This window comes from Pelodiscus sinensis, chromosome 5 (genome assembly GCF_052426305.1).
Source record: "Pelodiscus sinensis isolate ZL-2025 chromosome 5, ASM5242630v1, whole genome shotgun sequence".
In the NCBI taxonomy this organism is placed as follows: domain Eukaryota; kingdom Metazoa; phylum Chordata; order Testudines; family Trionychidae; genus Pelodiscus; species Pelodiscus sinensis.
In genome coordinates this window covers 33,644,095-33,665,454 of record NC_143056.1, presented here as the reverse complement: position 1 = coordinate 33,665,454, position 21,360 = coordinate 33,644,095, and the positions used below count along the sequence as shown (strand labels likewise).

The following is a 21,360-nucleotide window of genomic DNA, read 5'->3' as shown; positions in this document are numbered from 1 at the left end:
GGCGGCTGCGTACCCTCTGTATAGTGCTAATAGTTCATCCATCATGCTGGAATGTTGCAGCCACCCCGTGGAGGCCGAATGGCATTGTTATAAACTGGAAGAGTCCAAATGGGGTAGAAAAAGCGGTTTTCTCTTTGGCTTCTGGCTCCAGGGGAATCTGCAAATACCCCTTCGTCAAATTGAGAGTTGATATATATCGGGCATGTCCCAACCGTTACAGTAGTTCGTCCACTTGGGGCATCGGGTAGGCATCGAAGCGGGAAATGGTGTTGACACGTTGGAAGTCGATACAAAATCAGACTGTACCGACTGGTTTCGGGACCAATACAGTGGGGCTCCGCCATTCACTGTGGGACTCCTCGATGATACCCCACTGTCTCATCAGGTGGGCCTCTTCTCAAACCATATTCCAGACTTTGCGGGGTAGGGTTTGGAGGGGTTCTCGCACTTTCTTTCCTGCTTCTGTAACTATCCTGTGACATCCCAAAGATGTACGGCCCAGTATCACGGTGAGGACTCATTCGTACCGCTGTAGGAGGTCTTTGAGTTGCTGATATCAGATCTTCTCCCCAGGTGGCTTCATCTCTCTCCAGGCAGTCTCCGCCCCAGGGGCCCAGTTCGTCTTCCAAACGGGGAGGGGAGGCTATCATTAGGCTCTCTTGGGTTACCCATTTCTTCAGTAAATTAACATGAAAAATCTGGGTGTCCTTCCTCCACCCCGAACGATGTACTTTGTAATCCACCTCCCCCACTTTCTGAATTATTTCATAAGGTCCCTGCCATTGTGCTAAAACCTTGGATTCTCAGGACAGCAATAGTAGGAGTAGTATGTGGTCGTTGCCCCTCTCGGCAGCGGTCGAGACTCTTTTGAATGTGGCCACTATCGGTCAATGCGTCTCGGCACCTCCTCATGCTGCCACTGCGCCTTCCTCCTCCCTGCGCCATTCGGTGCCCCCACCAGGACCGTGGCCAGAGACGCACTGGCCTCAGTGCAGGCTTCCGTGAGCCTATCACATCCCCCTTCAGTCTTCTCTTATCCAGGAGAAACACACCTAGTTTTTCAGTATTTTCTCACAGATCATGTTTTCTAGACTTTTGTTGATATTTTTTGTTGCTCTTCTCTAGACTTTCTCCCATTTGTCTACATCTTTCCTTAAGTGTTGTATCCAGAACTGGACACAATACGTCATTGAAGGCCTTTTCAGTGCTGAGTAGAAAGGAAGAATTACACGTGTCTTGCTTACAACACTCCTAATACAATTGGATCTCCCTGGTCTGGCAACCTTGGGATCTGACTGGTCCTGAACAAGGTCATTGCTAGCCCCCTGCAGCCAGCCTTGGGGCTCTCAAAGGAGGCAGCCAGCCTCCAGATGCTGCTCCCCCCCCCCCTTGCCATTGGCCCCAGTTTTCAGGTTTCCTTCCCAGCTGCCGACCTTGCAGTCGGCCCAGCCACCAAGCTCCACTCTCAGCTACCAGCTCAGCTCTGCTCCCAGCCCAGCTTTGCTCCTGGCTCTGGACAGGCTCCCGGATACTGGCCCAGCCCCTCCCCCGGATGCCAGCCGCTGGACCAGCTCCGCTCCCAGCTGGCCCCTGACTGCCAGCCTTTCTGCCACTGGACTCCTAGCCAGTCCCCACTAGCAGCTGCTAGGGCTCTCTGGTCTGGAAACATCCATGATCTGGCACCAAAGAGGATCAGTTGTACATTCCAGAATTATGTTTTCTTTTTCTGCAACAGCATTACATATGTAGTTTGTGATCCACATGCAAACATTTTTTTAAACAGCATTTTAAAATATTTGCATTGTTTTCAAAGTCTGAAGTGAATCATCTTTTTCAGTTCAGAAGAAGCTTAGGCTAATGAATCTTACTAGACACATCCACAGTATAATTGTTAGTGTTAGAAAACTAATAATATGACATTCATATTTGTCATAGAAAAAAAACTCGAGTTAAAATGTGCTGCTTTAAAGATTTGCAATTTTTTAAAGGGAGAAAGCAGCATTGACATTAAAGCCAAAAGCATGATGAAGTTTAAGATCCTCATTTTATTTTATGTTAAGGATTGTAGCTTAAAGTTGTAAAACTTTGAGCTGTCAACTCTCCAGTGTGCAAACAGATGATAAATCTCAGTCATTACGTACATGTATAACCATGTGACCTTAACCTTGCCCTTTCTAATATTTCCCCTTCTCTCCTTCATTGGTGAAAATCACTTTAAATTACAAATGAGTAGTTCTGTGGCACCTTAAAGACTAATACATTTGTTTGGGCATAAGCTTTCATGTGCCAGACTGTTTTTCTGAAACAGATTAACACAACTACACTTTTGAAACTTGTCAGTTTAAACTATAAACTTCATGGCATGGCCATGTCTTCCTATATGTTTTAGAATATAAGACTAGCCAGGGCTCGACAAATAATGCAATCTACTCGCCCGTGGTGAGTAGATTGCAACCCAGAAGAGCCGCTGTCATCGGACAGCGCGGCTAGCGAGCCCTGAGAATAGCCATGCTCAACCATATGGTCCATCTAATACTGTCTCCTGTCTCCAAACAGTGGCCAGCAACAGTTATTACTGAGTAAGGTGCAGGAAAACATATAGAAGGCAGAGTATTCCTTAACTGTCTACAAGGAAAGGTTTCTTTCTAATTTTCAGTACCTAGAGGTTGATTTATGTCCTAAAGCAGGAAGATTTATAATATCTTTCAAAACTTGTTTTAAATAAAGATTTGCTATTGTAACTATAAATATTCTTATCTATATACATGTCCAATCTTATTTAATCCTGTTAAGTTTTTGGCAGGCAGTATCACAGGCAATATCACAATCTTACAGGCAAATCATATAAGAAAATTTTTATTTTTCAGTTTTAGCTTTGCTCCTTCTCACTTTCATTGAACGATTCCTTGTTTTGTGTTATGAGAGGAGATAAATAGTAACTTATCTATCTATTCAGTACCATTAATTTGTATATCTCTTATCTTGTTTACTCTTAATTACCTTTCTGTGGAAATGCAAGAGATAGACAGTAGGCTGTATCTGGTCTGCCAAGTCACTGGATCCAAACAGTGAGCAGTTGGAGCCGCTTTAAAGGCTTGCTGCTCTATGCTCTGGACTCTGGGGTGGAAGGAGGGAGGCTTCACGTGCTGTCCCTGCCCCCCAGCAAAATCTCTCAGCTCCTATTGGCCAGTTTCCGACCAATAGGAGCTGGGAAATTTTGCTAGGGGCAGGGGCAACATGTGAAGCCTTCCTCTCTCCCTCCCCCCTGCCCATTACAGAATCACATGGAACAGCCGGTGACTGCAACTCAAGTTCCTGCAGGACTGCTGGCTGGGAGCTGCCTAGATAAGCACTTCCCAGCCAGAATATACCTCTGGAACCCCCCTATCTGCCCCAGCCCACCACCCAAACCCTCTCTACCTCTTTTCCCCCTCCTCCCAGGTCAACTCTCTCCCAGATTCTGCACCCCCTCATACACTCCTCCTCCAGGCCAGAATCCTTTCCTGAACCCATGCCCCCTCCCTGACTCTGAATCCCATTCCTCTACCCCAGATCGCAAGCCCTCCTTCACTCAAATTCCCTCTTAGATTCCATACCCACTCCTGCACTCAAATCCCTTACCTCAAGCTCTCTTCTGCCCCCAACCATAGAATCATAGGGCTGGAAGATACGTCAGGAGGTCATCAAGTCCTGCCCCCTGCCCAAAGCAGGACCAATCCCAATTAAATCAACCCAGACAGGGCTTTGTCAAGCCAAGACTTAAAAACCTTTAGGGATGGAGATTACACCACCTCCCTAAGTAACCCATTCCAGTACTTCACCACGCTCGTAGGCTATGTCTAGACTGCAGGCTTCTTTCGAAAGATGCTCTTTCGAAAGCATCTTTCGAAAGAGCATCTTTCGAAAGATCGCGTCTAGACTGCACACGGATCTTTCGAAAGAAAAATCCGCTTTTTCGAAAGAGAGCACCCAGCGAGTCTGGATGCTCTCTTTCGAAGACGGCCTCTTTACATTGAAGAACGCCTTCCTTCGAAAGAGGAACTTTCGAAGGAAGGCATTCTTCCTCGTGAAACGAGGTTTACCGCCATCGAAAGAAAAGCCGCATTCTTTCGAAATAATTTCGAAAGAACGCGGCTTGAGTCTGGACGCAGGGGAAGTTTTTTCGGGAAAAGGCTACTTTTCCCGAAAAAACCCCTGAGTCTGGACACGGCCCTAGTGAAATAGTTTTTCCTACTATCAAACCTAGACCTCCCGCACTGTAACTTGAGACCATAGCTCCTCGTTTTGTCATCTGTCACTACTGAGAACAGCCTCTCTCCATCCTCTTTGAACCTCCCTTAAGGAAGTTGAAGGCTGCTATCAAATCACCCCTCACTCTTCTCTTCTGCAGACTAAATAAACCCAAATCCCTCAGCCTCTCCTCACAGGTCATGTGACCAGCCCCCTAATCATTTTGGTTGCTCTCCACTGGACCCTCTCTAATGTGTCCACATCCTTTCTCTAGTGGCAGGCCCAGAACAGGACGCAATACTCCAGATGTGGCCTCTCCAGAGCCGAGTAAAGGAGAATAATCACTTCTCTAGATCTGCTGGCAGTGCTCCTCCTGATGCAACCTAATATTCCATTCACCTTCTTGGCTACAAGGGCACACTGTTGACCCATATCCAGCTTCTCATCCACTGTAATCCCCAGGTCCTTTTCTGCCAAACTGCTGCTTAGTCATTCAGTCCCCAGCCTGTAACAATGCTTGAGATTGTTCTGTCCCAAATGCAGGATGCTACACTTGTCTTCTGGAACCTCATCAGATTTCTTTTGGCCCAAACCTCTAATCTATCTAGATCACTCTGGACCCTATCCCTGCCCTCCAACATATCTACCTCTCTCCCTATCTTAGTGTCATCCTCAATCTTTTTTTGAAATAATGTGCAGCTGCCATTATTCTAATGAAGCATGGGAAATTCAAATCCTGGCTTCATTTGCAATTTTGATCTAATTTACATCCCTCTTTCAAAAGAGGAATGTAGTTTAGACATGCCCTCAGTCTCACTACATGGCCAGTCCATATCCTTTTGTGACTGTACATAACTTGGATGATATTATTGACACAGTTTCTTGCATTCAAATCATCAATAGTAACATGCTGCAGCCTTCTTACACCAACCATGCATCTTTCCATTGCTCTTTGGGTGGTTTGCAGCTTTAATTCTTCTGTAAGCACCGTGTTCCAGTTTTGCAGCCATACAGCACTACTGGAAGGATACTGGTGTTAAGGAGATGGGCTTTCGCCATGGTGGAAAGTTTGGGCTCAACAAAAACACTGTGCAGACTCTGAAAGGCAATCCAACCTGACCTCCTCCTCCTGCTCAACTCCGGGACCAATTCGTTGTCCAACTGCAATACTTGTCCAAGATATACATATTGATCCACCAGCTCGACAGACTGTCCATCCAGCTGCATGACGTACTCTGAATGATATGTGTTTTTCATCCACTTGATTTTTCCAGTGTGGATGGTCAGGCCAATCTCCTTTGCATTCTTTCCAATTTCAATGAGGAGACTTTGCAGTGTTTCAGGTTTCAACGCAATTAGAACAATGTCATCTGCAAAAAGGAGCATCTGAAGAACCTCGCCATCAATCATAAATTCATCTTTAACATCAGTCTTCCACAGGGTGTCTTCTAAGATGCTGGCAAACAACTTCAGTGAACAAACATCCCCCTGCTTTACACCTCGCTTAACTTTAATGATCAAGGGATCATCAAAAAGCGTGATTTCTGTAGTTGTGTCCATCAAGGAATGTTATATGTTTCTCACATACACAGGAGAGATGCCCTGAGAAAGGAGAGCATTTAAAGTTGCATTTTGTTCCTCTGAATCAAAGGCTTTTTTGAAGTCAAACAACAACAAGCATAATGGGATCTTGTCTCTCTACACCTTTCGGCCATCTAACTCATAAGTCCGTTTAATGTTTCTGTAAATTATGTGTAACTGTGTTGGCTATTTTAGAGTAGTAATTGGTGGTTACTATATTTTGAGAATTCAAAATGTTTATTTTTTTCACACATGATAATGTCTTAAAATGTTCTTTTAATAGGCATTGTTCGAATATATTTTTCATCATGAAAATGACGTTAAGAATGTAAGTAATTCATATAAATACATTGTATTTGTACTAAGTCTTATTCTGTCATGTCTGTCAGGTTTCAGATGAACTAAGGCTTCTAGTATTACTTCAGTTCTTAGGATAGAAAAATTGCATGTTTAAGAAAATTCTTGTTACAAGCATGAAAAAGTCATAAGCACTAAAATTTTAAATGCGTTTATTTTCAAAAGTAAAAATAGCATAGGAACATCATAGAAGTAAGATGGAGGATACCTATGAGCAGGACCCCTCTACAGAATTTGGTGCAGCACTGTCCCTTGCCATAAAATTGCACTCCACAATCTCAACTTTCATCAATGATAAAAATGAAGTTTCTATCCCTACATTAGATTGTAAAGATAACCTACCTCCATGTGAGCCAAGTGCAAACCCATACCTGTCTGATTCAACAGAAAGTATGAAAAAATTTCCCTGACAGGGCCAAGGCTGTTTGAATTTTATTGCTACAGAAAGTCATTCCACATACCTCTTTCCCCGCCCCAAAGATACCACTGAATTCAGCTTTTGTTGTTGTTGTTTGTTTGTTTGTTTGTTTTGGCAGGGGAGCTGTAGGATTCACCATTTTACTGCAGCCAAATGCAACATATTGTCTTTTCTAGGGTTGCCAGATGGTTTCAACAAAAATACTGGACACACTTCACATTACATCACAATCTGCATTACATCTTATTTAGAAAATACCGGACATTTGTATTTTCTCAATTTGTTTCCTGAACAGAAAGCTCAAGTACTGGACTGTCAGGTTCAAAACTGGATACCTGGCAACCCTAGTCTTGTCTCCCGTACCTGCTGGGGCCTGCTTGCAGCTGTTTTTTAATCTGCATTTTTCTCCATAAAGAGGAATTAATTGGTTAGTGTGTGCTCCCCTGGTTGTATAGAACCATCCAAGTGTTGGGGTGAGTGAACCAGAGCTAGAGTTTGTTTTGCACTCATGGTGTGGCAGGAGCTAGAAGCATGCTGTGGGTATGTAGGTGGCCTGGAAAATACAGAGCATTTGGGGCCTTGGGAAACAAGAAACTCCACAAGCTTCTCCCTATCCCCTCCTCTGGCATACCCAGGGTAGGGAAAGAAGATTCTGAATGGTAGTGCCCAAACATGATTGAAATTGCTAAAGCCCATAGAGCTAGTCCAAACAATCACTGACAAACTGTACTTCAGTTAGTATTCTTAACCATAGTATCATAGTTGGTTGCTGTGGGAGGGATCCCTCATGGAAATATATGAATGCTTGATACATCAGCATTACTGCATTAATTAACACTGCTGCAGACTTACGCTCCACTGTGGTGAAAAGTACCCTGGCTCCGACTGTTATATCATACAGTTCATTCTCCTATGTGTAAAATTTGTTCCATACAGTGTATTCAGGCTTGTTTTAAATATAATCAGTGGTGACACTTCTAACCTTTTCCTTGTGTAGAATATCTCAGAAACTATAGATTTGCTTGTTAGACTGAATACTGGGATAAACTTTGTACAGTACTTTACCCGGTGTTAAATTCAATCCATTATTACTAATAAAGCATTATCCCATATACTGTCCCAAACAATTCTCTCCCTCTCTTAGTCTGCACTTGATTTCTGGATTGTATAGATTTACCTGCACTACTTCAAGCAGAGCTGGCACACTAAAAATAATAGTATAGCTAAGGTAGCACAATTGGCAGCTATAATAGCACAATGGGCAGCTCAGGCAAGCTGCCTCTACTATATACCTGCCTGGAGTCCCTAAGTATGTACTTAGGCAACTAGCCCAAGCAGCACTCTCCATGTGACCCCAACTACACTTCTATTTTTAGTGCACTAGCTCAAGCTAGTGTAGATATACCCACCCAAGAAGTGTTGATGCAGACTGCGAGTGAGGGAGAATAGTTTGGGATAGTTTATGGAATAATAATGTAATTAGTAATAACGGATTGAATTTAAAATCAGGTAAAGTACTGGCAGAGCTACCTTGAGCAAATCTGTGTGTGCTGTGAATCACACTTTTATATCCAAGTGTAGGCATAACCACAGTTTTATAATGTATTGAACAGTCTCAGTTAAATGTGTATATCTTTTGTTTAATTATTCAAAAGTTACATGCAAGCCTGTCTTACAAGCTCACATAGGTGAAGTGTGTTTTATTGGATGAGTAACATACAGCTTATCGCCACACACAAAGTATTTCTGGCACATTCATCATGATGGTATTTGGTAAAACATTTTTTACCCCAAGCACAAGACACTCAGATCAATTTTATTTGGCTCACTAAGCACTTACTGGTTTTCTGCACCACCTAAAGATGTGTTGAGCAGGGACTGCATTCAAGGGACTAAAGATAAAGTTAAATTCTGTGGTGCTATTTTGGCTGTTTTCAACTAGCTAAGTAATAATTATCAGAAAACACATGGTTTGTGTTGATGTAAATCAGAATTGTTTTCAGATTAAATGCTATGAATTGTTTAATCTGGCACTAAATTATGTCGGTCATATGCTGTCTGCCAGTTTGATTGCACAGGGCTCTGTTGACATGATTGAATTTCAGTATACTAGTATCCAAAATATTACCATCAAGTGTAAACATCTGAAAGAAAGAAACAGAATGTGTAACCTGTTAATTACTTCTAATCTACTTTGACATGAAGGAAGTGGGATTTTTATGATGCCAACAATGATGAAACCGAATCTTGTTTGCTGACAGGAACTCTAGTCCATCAGTGACAAAGGGCTTGCATGGCATGGTATGAAATTAATACCAAATGAAAGTGAAAATATATCAGTAAACTGTTTCAGTGGTATTAACAGCAGAATCTCCAGAGCTGGATAGGCAGCTTCATAGAGCCCAGGCAATATGTTCTGAGTAGCCCAGTAAATTTCAGAAATCTTGTAGAAGTAGTATTTTGGAGTCCCTAGAGGATCCAGGAACATTTCAGTTTTGACACAGATATCTCAGTAACTGGTTGTATCTTTACTTTCTAAGCTCTCATATGAAATACTTTTATGGCTCAGTTTACAGTGGTGGTTGGACTTGTGGTACTATATTTTAAAATATCTAAATTTTAACAGTTTAATATTCTGTTCTTTATCTTCCTTTCATTTGCTCCTCCTCTTTTCCTCTTATTTGCGGTGTTTCTTCTCATGCACTTCCATTTCCATCTCCCTTCTCTTTATGCTTTTATTACTTCATATTTCATTTCACCCTCTCCTAATGGTCTCTCCCTTCTTCTCAAACACCCTACCAAGTTCTCCCATTAATTCATCTCAGTTAAAAATCCGCAAACAAAGAATCCAACTCTTTCCTTACAATCAAATAAATTTACCCCTTATTCACCTGTTCATCTCACTCAGTCACCCACCTGCCTCTCCTTGAGCTGGGTACTCTTTATCACTTGGTCATCCAGCAGTGGAAGGCAGGGGTATCCTGGCAGCCTAAGATGACTTTTTTGAAAAGGGTGGAGGCTATTGGTTCCAAGACCTAAGACACTATCCTCTGGGTGGGAGAAGAAGACAACAAGCAAGCTTGAAGAGCCACTGTCCAAGCAAGTTTTCAGCATCAATGGACAAGGAGGAGCATTTCCTGTAATTGGCTATACACTCAAGTCAGGGAAAACTGGACTGCAGACCTATTCCTGGATGTGGAAAGGGAAAGAACAGACTTGCTCTGCATCTTGTCTACAGGTACCAGCTGAACTAAATCTGAAACTTCAGTTGGCTTCCAAGATTTCATAAATTAAGTGAAAGGCCACAAGGGAATGTTGAGATGTAGTCTTATTTTTAAAAACCCCAGGTCATAGAACTTTCTCAAAATAATTCCTAGAGCTTATTTTCTAGGGCAGAAAAAGGCCTTGATTTTAAAATTACCCATGATGGAGAGTCCACCACGGTCCTTACTAAATTGTTCCAAAAGTTCATTACTATGTTACAAATTTATACCATATTTCTAGTATGAATCTGTCCAGCTTCCAGATCCAGTGATTGGATCATGTTACTTAGCTAGCCCATTATCAAATACATGTTCTCTATGTAGGTAACTAGAGATTATAATCAAGTCATCCCTTAAACTTCTGTTTGTTGAGCTGACAGATTGAACTCTTTGTGTCTGATTACAGATCTTACAAACAAGCCTTACAGCAACAATCTTGTAACCTTCTCTGAACCCCCTCCTATTCATCAACATCTTGAATTGTTGACCTCAGAACTGGACACGGTATTCCAGCAACCATCACGTAGTTGCCAAATACAGAGTTAATATAGCCTCACTACTCAAGATTCCTCTGTTTGTCCATCAAATAGCCACATTAGCCCTTTTGACTACAGTGTCTCACTGGGAACTCATATTCAGCTGATTATCCACCCTAATACCCAAATATTTTTGAGTCATTGCCTCCCACCACAGGGTCCCTTGTTGTAAAGGCAGAGTTTTATTCATTGTTGGGGCACCTTCTTCTGGTTGGGCATGGTGATCAGTTCTTATCCAGTCTAGCACCTTCTGCTCTTGCTCACTTGCCCTGTGGCCCTCTTGCTTTCGAGGTCTCAGGGTGTTCTCTCTTCATGACTTTGCCTCTATCTAGGTCACTATTTAGTTTTCTCTTTCCAGGGTATCAAAATCCCTCTGGATAGTCTGTCAAGATGCTATTTCAGGCAGTCCCTTGTGCCAATTCCAAGTCCATGCTGCCTTCTCAGTAGTTGGTAGGAGAACCCAGGCCTGCCTGCTACTCTGGATTTTAGCCCAGTTACTCTGTAATCAGCAGCTAAATTTTACACAATCTCTGCCTTTGATACTATTTCCTTGGGCTTCTTCCTACTTTGCATTCCATAGGCTTTCATTCTGCCACTCCTCTGAGTGAACTCTTTCTGAAAGGTCCCCTTCTTGGGTCTCCTCCAGCCAAGCTGAGTTCACTCCCTCCCTACAGCCCTTTTCTGTTGTAAACTTCTTGGCTTTATATGAGCTCAGCCTGCCTTTGCCCAGCTGGGTTTTATCATCAATCAGCCTTTTATCAGTCTCTGGCTCTCCCCAAGCTGCAACCTATTTGGTTAATTGGCTTCTTCTGAGGCATCTTAACCCCATCAGTGCTGGGTTTATTTACAAAAAGATGTAAAAGTGTTAGTAGAGAAAGGGGACCTTCCTTGGCTTTATTTTGCTCCTCTTGAGGGATATGTGCTGTTTTCTTCTGTAATATAATTTTAATAAATGAGCTTTAATCATTTTTTCATCTCCATTTTGTTCTCAGACACTCCTTTATGTTCTGTTGAGTTTCTTATCAATTTCAATTAAGGAATACCATTGTACATTGTATGCATATTTGACAAATATGCACAATATAACATATTCTATCTGTACCAATAGTAAATGCATCAAAAATCCACCAACTCTACCACTTTTTGAGATAGGAATGAGGTAAAGCACAATATTTCTTTAATATGGTATTTAATACTTTTTAAAAAATGCATCCAGTATCCCTTTACTTTATGTAAGGAAAAATGAATGCCTTTTCTCAGTGGAAATTATTCCTCCGTTATTGTTATTCATTCTGATTTCCTTTGGAGATGATTAATCAATAAGGCTTGGTCTACACTAGGGTGTTATTTTGAAACTAGCCAATTAGTCCGTCATAAGACGGATTTTAAGGTCTCTCCTCCACGTCGGTCTTCTCTGCTGCACCTCAGGTCTCTCGCTCCGTCTCTCTCCCTCACTCTCCTCCTCCTCCTGCCTCCCCCACTCTCTCTCTATCAGCTCTTCTCTGTTTCCTGCTTCTCTCTCTGTATCTCTCTTTCTCTTCTGCCTCTCACTCAGGTGACCGCAGAGCCCAAATGGCCATTTGGGCACCGCACTCCCCATGCTGCATGAGAGGTGTGGAGCCCAAACAGTCGCTTGCGCCACTTGCTCCCACGCGATGGCCTGGCTGAGCAGCGCAGAAGTCAGCTGAGTGCCATGGCGGGAGACGAAGGGGGGCGGGGCGGTGATGTTCATGGCCAGGGGGCAGGGCCTGGAGCCGCTATCACGCTGCACGTCACCGCCCCACCCCCCTTCGCGGCGCTTGGGTGACTTCTGTGCTGCTCAGCTGGGCCACCGCAGGGGAGCAAGTGGCGCAAGCGGCCATTTGGGCCCCGCACTCCCCATGCAGCATGGGACGCCCAGAGGGAACAGCCAGCATTTCAGCAACAGTGCCGCCCAGAGGGAACATCCAGCATTTCAGGCAACAGAGCAGCCCAGAGGGAACAGCTAGCATTTCAGCGTTACAGACTCACAGACATTGGGCTACTATATATATGACTAGCCAATTAGCCCGTCATAAGACGGGATTTTCAGGTCTCTCCTCCATGTCAGTCTTCTCCTCCCCCTCCTGCCTCTCAGTCAGAGGACAGCGGAGCCCAAACAACTGTTTGGGCTCCGCACTCCCCGTGCTGCATGAGGAGCGCAGAGCCCAAACGGTCGTTTGCACCTCTTGCTCTCACGCGGCGGTCTGGCTGAGCAGCGCAGAAGTCAGCCGAGCACCACGGCAGGAGGTGAAGGGGGGCAGGGCGGTGACATTCACAGCCAGGGGTCAGGGCCTGGAGCCACTGTCACAGCGCACATCACCACCCTGCCCTCCTTCGCCTCCTGCCATGGTGTTTGGCTGACTTCTGCGCCACTCAGCCAGGCTGCCGCAGGGGAGCAAGCGGCCGTTTGGGCCCCGCACTCCCCATGCAGCACAGGCTGCTCAGAGGGAACAGCCAGCATTTCAGGCAACAGCGCTGCCCAGAACAACCAGTATTTTGACGTTACAGATTCACAGACATTGGGCTACTATATATATGATAACCCCCCTTAAGTTGACTTTATAACCGAAGCGTCCACAATACCAACCCCATTATTTCAAAATCTGTACTCCTGCTTTCCTTGAGGAATAACACTAATTTCAAAATAACTATTTGATACTCAGCCTTATTGTGGATACTCAGATGCAGTTATTTAAAAATAACTACTCCCTAGAGTAATTTGAACTGATTACCTCTCAGTGCTTCCTGGGGCTCTAAGTCAAGGTAGCTCTGCAGTGTAGACATAGCCTAATTTTGAAATAATTTCTTAGTGTAGGCATGCCTAACTGACCTCTTTAGACACTGAACTGTTCTTCATTTTCATTTTGTGTGCTAAACACTGTGGGCTAAATGTCAGTGGCACTGGGGCATTTTAAAAACCTTGCTCAGAAATTGTTCATCTTCTGCTGAGCTCATTTCTACCAAAGAGTGTTACACCAGAGTCTGACATGCTTGAAAGGTTAGTGATGTACTCATTACAATTTGTTTTAAGGAATAGCAGCAAATGTACTGTGTACTGGTAGTAATCCATGTTGCGTTGGTATTTGCCAACACCAAGCAAACACACACTGGGTGGATGAAGGAAAGCACAGTATATTCTATTTTTGTAACTGCAGAGGTTTTATTTTATTAAGGCAAAGAACATTAACATCCTTTGTAGCTGCTGTGTTTGTTATCAAAATGCCCTCAGGATAGTTCTCTTCACATTCATTGATTGCATTTTGGCCTTTTCTCATTGTAATATCTATTTCAAATACACTGTGAGCAGGCATGTAATTTGGCATTTATGTATGCCAATATACACAAATTAACTGCCTTCCAAAATTGTATATCTGTTCCTCCCGCCCTCAATTAAAGTGGCTTTATTTAGGGAACTTTATTTATTTACATTGGTATAACTTGTGGGCAATATCATTCACATTGGTTTGAAATTGAGTCCTGATTCTGAAATGAACTCTGAAACAGGTAGATCCATGCAGAGCACTAATGAGATTAAAAATTCCAGGATTTGTAGAATAGGATTTGATCAATATGTTTCCTTAGTTGTCTGGAGGGTTACATAAAGCAAGTCTTTCTTTCTAAGAATTGAATGTGCTGGGACAGGCCCTCAGCATGTGTGAATTGTATCTTTGTTTAAGTCAATGCAGCTGTGGCAATTTTACACCATCTGGAAATTTGCCTTTAAAGCAGTCCTAATTGTGCTAGCTGCAAGAGCAAGCACCTGGGAATAAAAACCCAGAAACACTTGGTCAATCTACTATTGGCATTTCAAAGACTGTATACAGATACCAGTTTTTTCTTTGTTGTATACACAAGAGCTTTACTAGTTTATGGTAAAAAGAACAACAAAACACCACACACACATGCACTCATACATAAGGGAACAATTCTCCACTGCCCTGGGTTAGTTATATAATGGGAGACTTCCATTTCTGATTTTTTGTGGTTCTATGAAATTGTTATGAAGAAATCAAGTCAATTCTGAATCAGAGAAAAATGGAAAATATAGAAAATATTTATATACGTATATTTTCATAACATTGTATTTAAGAGCTTTGTAGGCTATTTCTGTTGCTACTACTATAATAGAAGTGTAGCTTTTACTCCAGCATCTTACGTTACAATGGAAAATGGGATTTCAAACAATTTGGCAGCTTGTATGTTTTGTAGCCTTTCAATATAATGCAGATGTGATTCTGTCAGTATAACATGCTATGATCTGGAATCAGAAATTAAAGAAAAAAAGAAACTGGAGCTTCTTTCTGATTTTAAATCTATGGAAATATATGACCCTTTTAACAGTTACAAGCAAAGTGTGCTGAATAGCATACCTACTTTTCAAACATTCCTGGTTGTGAAGAATTAGGAGGGAGAGAAGCCTTCCTATTTTTTCTCCTGTACTCTTTTCCTGTTTTATGGGAAACAGCACTATTTGCCACTGTACACATTTGGAAGAAGTGCACTGTACTCAAGTGATCCCAGTGGATATCACCAAAACCAAGATAATTTGTACATTATCTCAAGCAAAACTACTTTGTCAGTTTTTCTTTAAAAAAAAAGTTTTAAGATGGGAAACATGACATTCTTAGACTTATGAAATCCCTTTTAACAATTTCATCCCTAGTTCCTCTTTTACATTATCTATAACTTAAAAAGAATGCATAATTACATCCTGTTATAATCCTTTCAAACATTATAATGTTTCAGACTTATTAGAAATAAGGCAGTAGTCCTCCCATAGTCTATATATAAAAATGTCTGTATGTACCAAAGTATTTTGTTTTTGTATTTTGCTGTTCTTTACTGTTTGTATTTTTTCTTAGTATTCTTTCTTGAAATCTGGAAATGCTAGTTTTAAGATGCGGGTGTGTGTCTGTGTATATTTTTGAGGCTTTAGATCTGGCAGCACTTGCTACAGAGCATGCACAGTACAAGGACTGGTGGTGGAAAGTTCAAATTGGGAAATGCTACTATAGGTAAGTCATTTATTCTATTCTTTGGTGATTAGTGTTCCTTAGGTCACAATCAACTTTAGTTTCTTGTAATTGTACAGTATTTCCTAAGCTTCAAGGTCAAATTGTGTAGTACTAAGAGGTGTTCAAAGAGTAAGTAGTTAAGGGATGTCAATATAATTAATAGATATGGACAAATATTTTGAAATAAAGTGTTTTATTTAGAATACTTTGAAACAAAATTGATCCTGGGAACACCCAATGAACTCCAAGTGAAGCTGGGAACCTAGAAGCCCTGACTGACACAGCTGAAACAGGAGTATTAGAGGTTGGACTCCCAGGATTCCTGCTGCAGAGATGGAAGCAAACCCTGCGATAGCTGATGCACATCCAGGCTCCTGGTTTCATGGCAAAGAATATGTGAAATCTAGATAGACTAAGATAGCCTATATGGTGTGGTTGCAATGGAGCCATCAATACTGGAAGTCATGTTCCCAGCAGTCCGCAAAGTGAGCTGGCCTGAAACCTGCATGCATATCTCCTGAAATTCACTGAATCCAGTCCATTTCTGGAAAACTTTTTGAATTAGACAAATAGGCATTTTCTGATGGAGCAGGGTTTAAACTTTATTCATAATTTAGATAAAACGGGATAAAATAGTTTATTTTTCAAGTAAGGAGGCTAACTAGTACAAATATATATTCAATTAATGAGGAAGACTACAGTTTGGGTGTATTGGTGAATAAATGAGCAGACCCTGCCCTACAATCTGAGATGATGTCAAGACTGCTACATTTTGAACACTGGAGTTTCCTCCTTGTATTTATCATAATTATATGCAGGGTTGATAACGCCTATTATTAAGGTTGCCCAAGACTTCCTCCTATGGAGCCATGTTTCCAGTCACTTATAACTTAGCCAAATTTTAAATGTATTCTCCTTCCACAAAAATGGGCTAACTTAATCATATCTCTTAGCTGCAGAACTTTTCTGGGGAAGTTCCAGAATTATATTTCAAATTTCTAATTGAAAGTTTGTCAGACATTTGACTGTCAAATTTTGAGTGTGTCACAAACATGAGTGAATTTATTTTCACTACAACCTGTGAGATGAAGGATATTATCCCCATCTTACAGACGAGGGACTGAACACACATTAAAATCAAAAGGATCCACAAATTTTCACTGCCCAATCTGAGACACCTCGGACCCGAGATTTCATGATACGTCACTTTATATGATCAGCGCTCAGGACCTGTTGGCTTCTGTTGTATTTGTGACTGCTCATCACTTCTCCAGTGAGACTTTCCTACAGAAAATTAGGAGTACATAGTCACTATCTCAGAAAAGTTTGGTTTAAGTGCCTTGCCTAATATAGAGGGATTCTGTGACAGAGATAGAGAGAAAACCCATTTTCCTAGGCAGAATTTGACTACCTTAATGATGAAATCATTCTCACTGTAGCCGGCCAGAGTAAGTCTAAGGTCCGACACTGGGTTCCCAAAGAACAAAATACGCCACACAGGTCTCTGTCAAACACAAGTAGTTTATTTCCTGACAGCTAACAGCTGTGCCCCATAAATGGAAGAACAACATAACAAAGAAGCGGCATATTTTATGTCCCTTCCTGCAAGCCTGGAACCCCGGGTATGCTGCGGTCGAAGTGAGAGGTTGTTTCAGCTTCCGAGGCTCCGGTATCCAAAGCTCATCGGTGAGGTTCGATTTGCTAGGCTCTGAGGCAGCCTTAAATATAGTTTTCCTGCCTTGTTGTGCAGTTTGGAAATTTCCAGGGGTTATTTATTACGTGCTGATGTAGAGCTTAGCTGTTAGTTATCGATCTGGTTCTGTTCTGGATCTACTTGTTCTTTGGCCCTGTTTATGTGATCAGTACATTAGGGTAAACAGAATTGTTTATGCGTTCTCGCCCTTATCTACAATTCATTCCCAAAGACTTGCTTCTGGCTCATCAGATATAGGGAAAGGTGGGAGGGGGAAAGAATGCAGGCCTCACCACCCCTAAACTAGCACGTACAAAGTTCTTCCGCAATTGACCACTGCACTCCCTCTTCCTACTGTCCCCAGCTCATTCACAATATATATTCCAGCTTTTGGAATAAATGAAGGTTGGGGTCCTAGAGACAGGTCCCTTTCATCACATAACCCTGATTTGCTCTCTGAGTAGATCCGTCCTGTGTACTGAATGAGGCAGGAGTCTAGTGGGGGGTGGGGAAGAGAAGTATGTGATGAAAAGATTGTTAGTGCCTATGCACAAGGGGCCTAAATTAAGGTTACAAGGGCAATTCTGGCATTTCCTTTTGAACTTGGATTTTCTTTTAGCAGGAGCGTGGACATGCATAATTTTTTAAACACACACGTTAGTTTTGGCACTTTAAGGTCTTTTTGTTTTTAGTTGAGAGTTCTTTGTTTGAATAAAAATACAGGACTATGTAGCACTTTAAAGACTAACAAGATGGTTTATTAGATGATGAGCTTTCGTGGGCCAGACCCACTTCCTCAGATCAAGTAGTGAAGAAAATAGTCACAACCATATATACCAACGATATATATATATGGTTGTGACTATTTTCTTCCACTACTTGATCTGAGGAAGTGGTTCTGGCCCACGAAAGCTCATCATCTAATAAACCATCTTGTTAGTCTTTAAAGTGTTACATAGTCCTGTATTTTGCTTCAGCTACACCAGACTAACACAGCTACATTTCTATTACTATTGTTTGAATAAGTTATATTATTGTTGAATAAAGAACCTTCTGTATGTATCTATTATCTGTTAGGTTAGGATTGTACCGTGAAGCAGAAAAACAATTTAAATCAGCTCTCAAGCAACAAGACATGGTAGATACAATATTGTATTTAGCAAAGGTAAGTAGATATTCTCAAACCAAATCTGTTTGGTGCTTTAGAATAACTTGAAATTCTAATATATATATAAAAATCCAGGGGGTAGCAGAACTAGGACTGTCCAACTTGATACATTTTTCAGATTTTGTAGCTTTTCAAATCCATTAAAATGTATTAAAATAAACAAGTATTTTCAAAATGCAATTAAATGAAACATCAGCTGACACAAATAAAAGAAGTTATTTTTCAGACTTCCAGTCTATAAAATTGTTAAAATGTTGTGAGAATAAGGCTTTATTTTAAAGAAATATTAATGAGGATTTTTGGCTGTATGTTTTGCCCTACAATTTGCTGAATTCTAGTTCTTTAATATCAGATTGGTGTAGAAAATACAAGTCATCTCTGAAAATAGAAATCTCACTAGATTGCTTGAGCTTGAGGAAACAACATTCATGCAGTTCAGACCATGACGTCTGCATAGATTTGATATTTCATATTTTGTAGAACTCTTTACCAAAGCAAGAGCATAGTTTAAATATTGCATTTCTTTATGGTATTGCAAGTCTCCAAGACACCATCTTCTGCTGCTTTATATTCTCTCCGTCAACAAACCCCAATTAGAACTATACAGATAAAAATTGATCAGTTTTGCTGTATTTAATAGGTGCTATCTGATTTTATAGGAGACCAGTGAAGTAAACCAATGATCTTATGCTTATTGAGAAGCACACAGGATCTTATTGGGGGAAAAGGCAATACACCGTGTTTATTGAGAATACAATGGCAAAGTGGTTAGCACATGTTTACATAGACAGGCATAAACACACACTCCCACTGTCCCACCAGTCAATGTTATATTTACCAGTCCACGATCTGTGGATTGATCATGGGCAGAGGAGCAGGGGTCTATCGGTCTGGACTGATGTTCCAGTCAAGGCAGGACTTCCCCACTCTTAAGGCAAAACAGTTCTCTTTTTACAATAGTTCTTTCCCATTGGAATCATTATGTTATGCATCATCATGCTGCTTTTTTGCTGGATGTTTGTTATTTCTAGTTGTTTCTCTTGCTTCTTATCTTCTTTGTTTTGTCATGCTAAGCTGATTTTGATCACAAATATTTTGTCCCAATTGATAAATGTTTGCCTTCTTTCAGAGCTGTTGATTTGCCCTCTGCTTATATCTCGTTGGGGATATCCAGCAATCTTCAACATCTTTATGTGTGTTCTCAGCTTCTTCCTAAAACATTTGGCCTTCATATTTATCACTCATACATTCCTCGCTTTCTCACACATAACAAGGTTGATTTCTTTGTTACAGAGAAACAGCCTTTGTTACAGAAAAGCAATATGCACATTTGAACAAGGCCATCAAATTACAATTTAAAAAACCATCATGCCCTTTTACTTATTTCACAATACTAATTTTTAAAACTTAAAACGTAATAATAAGACTCTCTCCCTGCCTTGGAATCAGCTTTTGACACAATATTGTGGCTGGTGCACCTTTACCAATGGTAAGGTAAAGATCCTTTTTGCTTTCTGTAAGGATGGCTGGCGAAGTACACTGAGGCACATTACTTTACATTTTAAAGCTACATTTTAGCTACATGGCTAAAATAGGGGAGATTAGATGGATCTAAAAACTTGTTTTTCAGTTTACATCAAAATAAGAGGAATTTCTTGATGGCAGTCAGAAAAGTTTGAAATTGACAAAGTTGTATCACAACAAAGCTATGCAAAACTCCTTAAAGAACCTATGTCATAGCTCAGACACCAGAGTTGTTGTTTATTGTCATGAACATGATGATCTAGATATTTTTCTAGGCTTTCAAGAAGAAACAGGCCTGCTCCAGGAAACTTGCAGTCTAAGGACTTATGTACACCATTTGTGAGCAGCAAGCCTGTGCCAAAGTACACTACAGAATTTAAAAGACTTTATTAAAGTGAATGTTTCAAAAATAGTTTATAAGATACAAGATAAAAAGGAAGGCACTGCACATCTGGGGTCAAGCTTGGAGTATGAGGAAATGCAAATGTCGATTCATGCGGTTAACAACATATATATTGTGTACAATTGTCCCAGATTAAGGTGGGTGGGTTTTTGAAGCATCAGTGATTAAGTGTTCATGTTTACATGGTAAACGGGTCCACACGGCCAGTTGGCATGTGAAAGCTTTATATGCTGACCTACAGTGTACTAACTGACCATATAAACAAGCCCTTGGGGTATCTTTGATCTAGTAGCTATGATAATAATTAATAACAATAATAATTAATAATGGCAGTGAAGCCATGGCTGTATGGGCTTTGCAAGCCTATTTTTGTGACTAGCCTCTGCCGCCATGGGTTCACTACCATTGTTATTTGATCTAACTAGATCTAATCTAACTCATGGATGTTTACATGAGACCTTTCCTTTTCAGTGCTTTGAGAAACATTTAAGGACGGGGAAAGGGACTAAGAAATAGGGAATTGTTTTGTACAAGTCAAGAACTTCCAGGAATCAAACTATTTCATGACTGCAGAGCTGGAAATGGGACTTTTACACCAGAGAACAAGATAGTTTCCAGCATTCCAAAAGCGGGCAAATTCAGCACTTGCAAATAGCCCCAGAAGGACCCAGTATGTCAGATTTAAGTCATAGTGGTTTTATGTATTGAGGAGCTATTTTTAGAAATATTAAAAATTAACGTTTACGCCTTTCAGATCTGTGCAGTTTTACTCATAGTATAAAGAAAGCTGAGCTTTAAGGTGAAAAATACAAAATAATCAACAACTACTTTAAAGACTCAGAAACCATTCTAAAATGGTATATAATTTATAGGATATGTGGAGTGGTAGTGTGTCAAAAGAGTTATTTTTATGGGATAACTTGCATGAGTCATTTATATGTCTGCTTCATTGAGTAATATGATCACTCCAGTCTTTGGCTGATTAAAAAGCTATATGCCATTGTCATGTATTTGCTCATTTATATATCCTCTGCTGAAGCTCTTTAGAGAGATTTGGTTGTAGAAAGCAGTTGATGCAAAATAAATTCAGATGTTAATTAAAGAAAGGAAAATGAGCATGACAGATACAGTGGAGACATCACTTTCAAGTT

General features: G+C 41.0%; 1 protein-coding gene across 2 annotated transcripts in view; it reads left to right on the top strand.

Annotated features, from left to right (window-relative positions):
• The window catches only part of TTC8 (tetratricopeptide repeat domain 8), an 82,036-nt gene that overhangs the window by 37,609 nt on the left and 23,067 nt on the right, over positions 1–21,360 (top strand). For both annotated transcript variants that reach the window (XM_006122334.5, XM_006122333.5), the window contains 3 exons: positions 6,095–6,139; positions 15,336–15,421; positions 18,192–18,279. In XM_006122334.5, the coding sequence (XP_006122396.2) occupies positions 6,095–6,139; positions 15,336–15,421; positions 18,192–18,279 (219 nt within the window). The remainder of the gene's footprint in view (positions 1–6,094; positions 6,140–15,335; positions 15,422–18,191; positions 18,280–21,360) is intronic.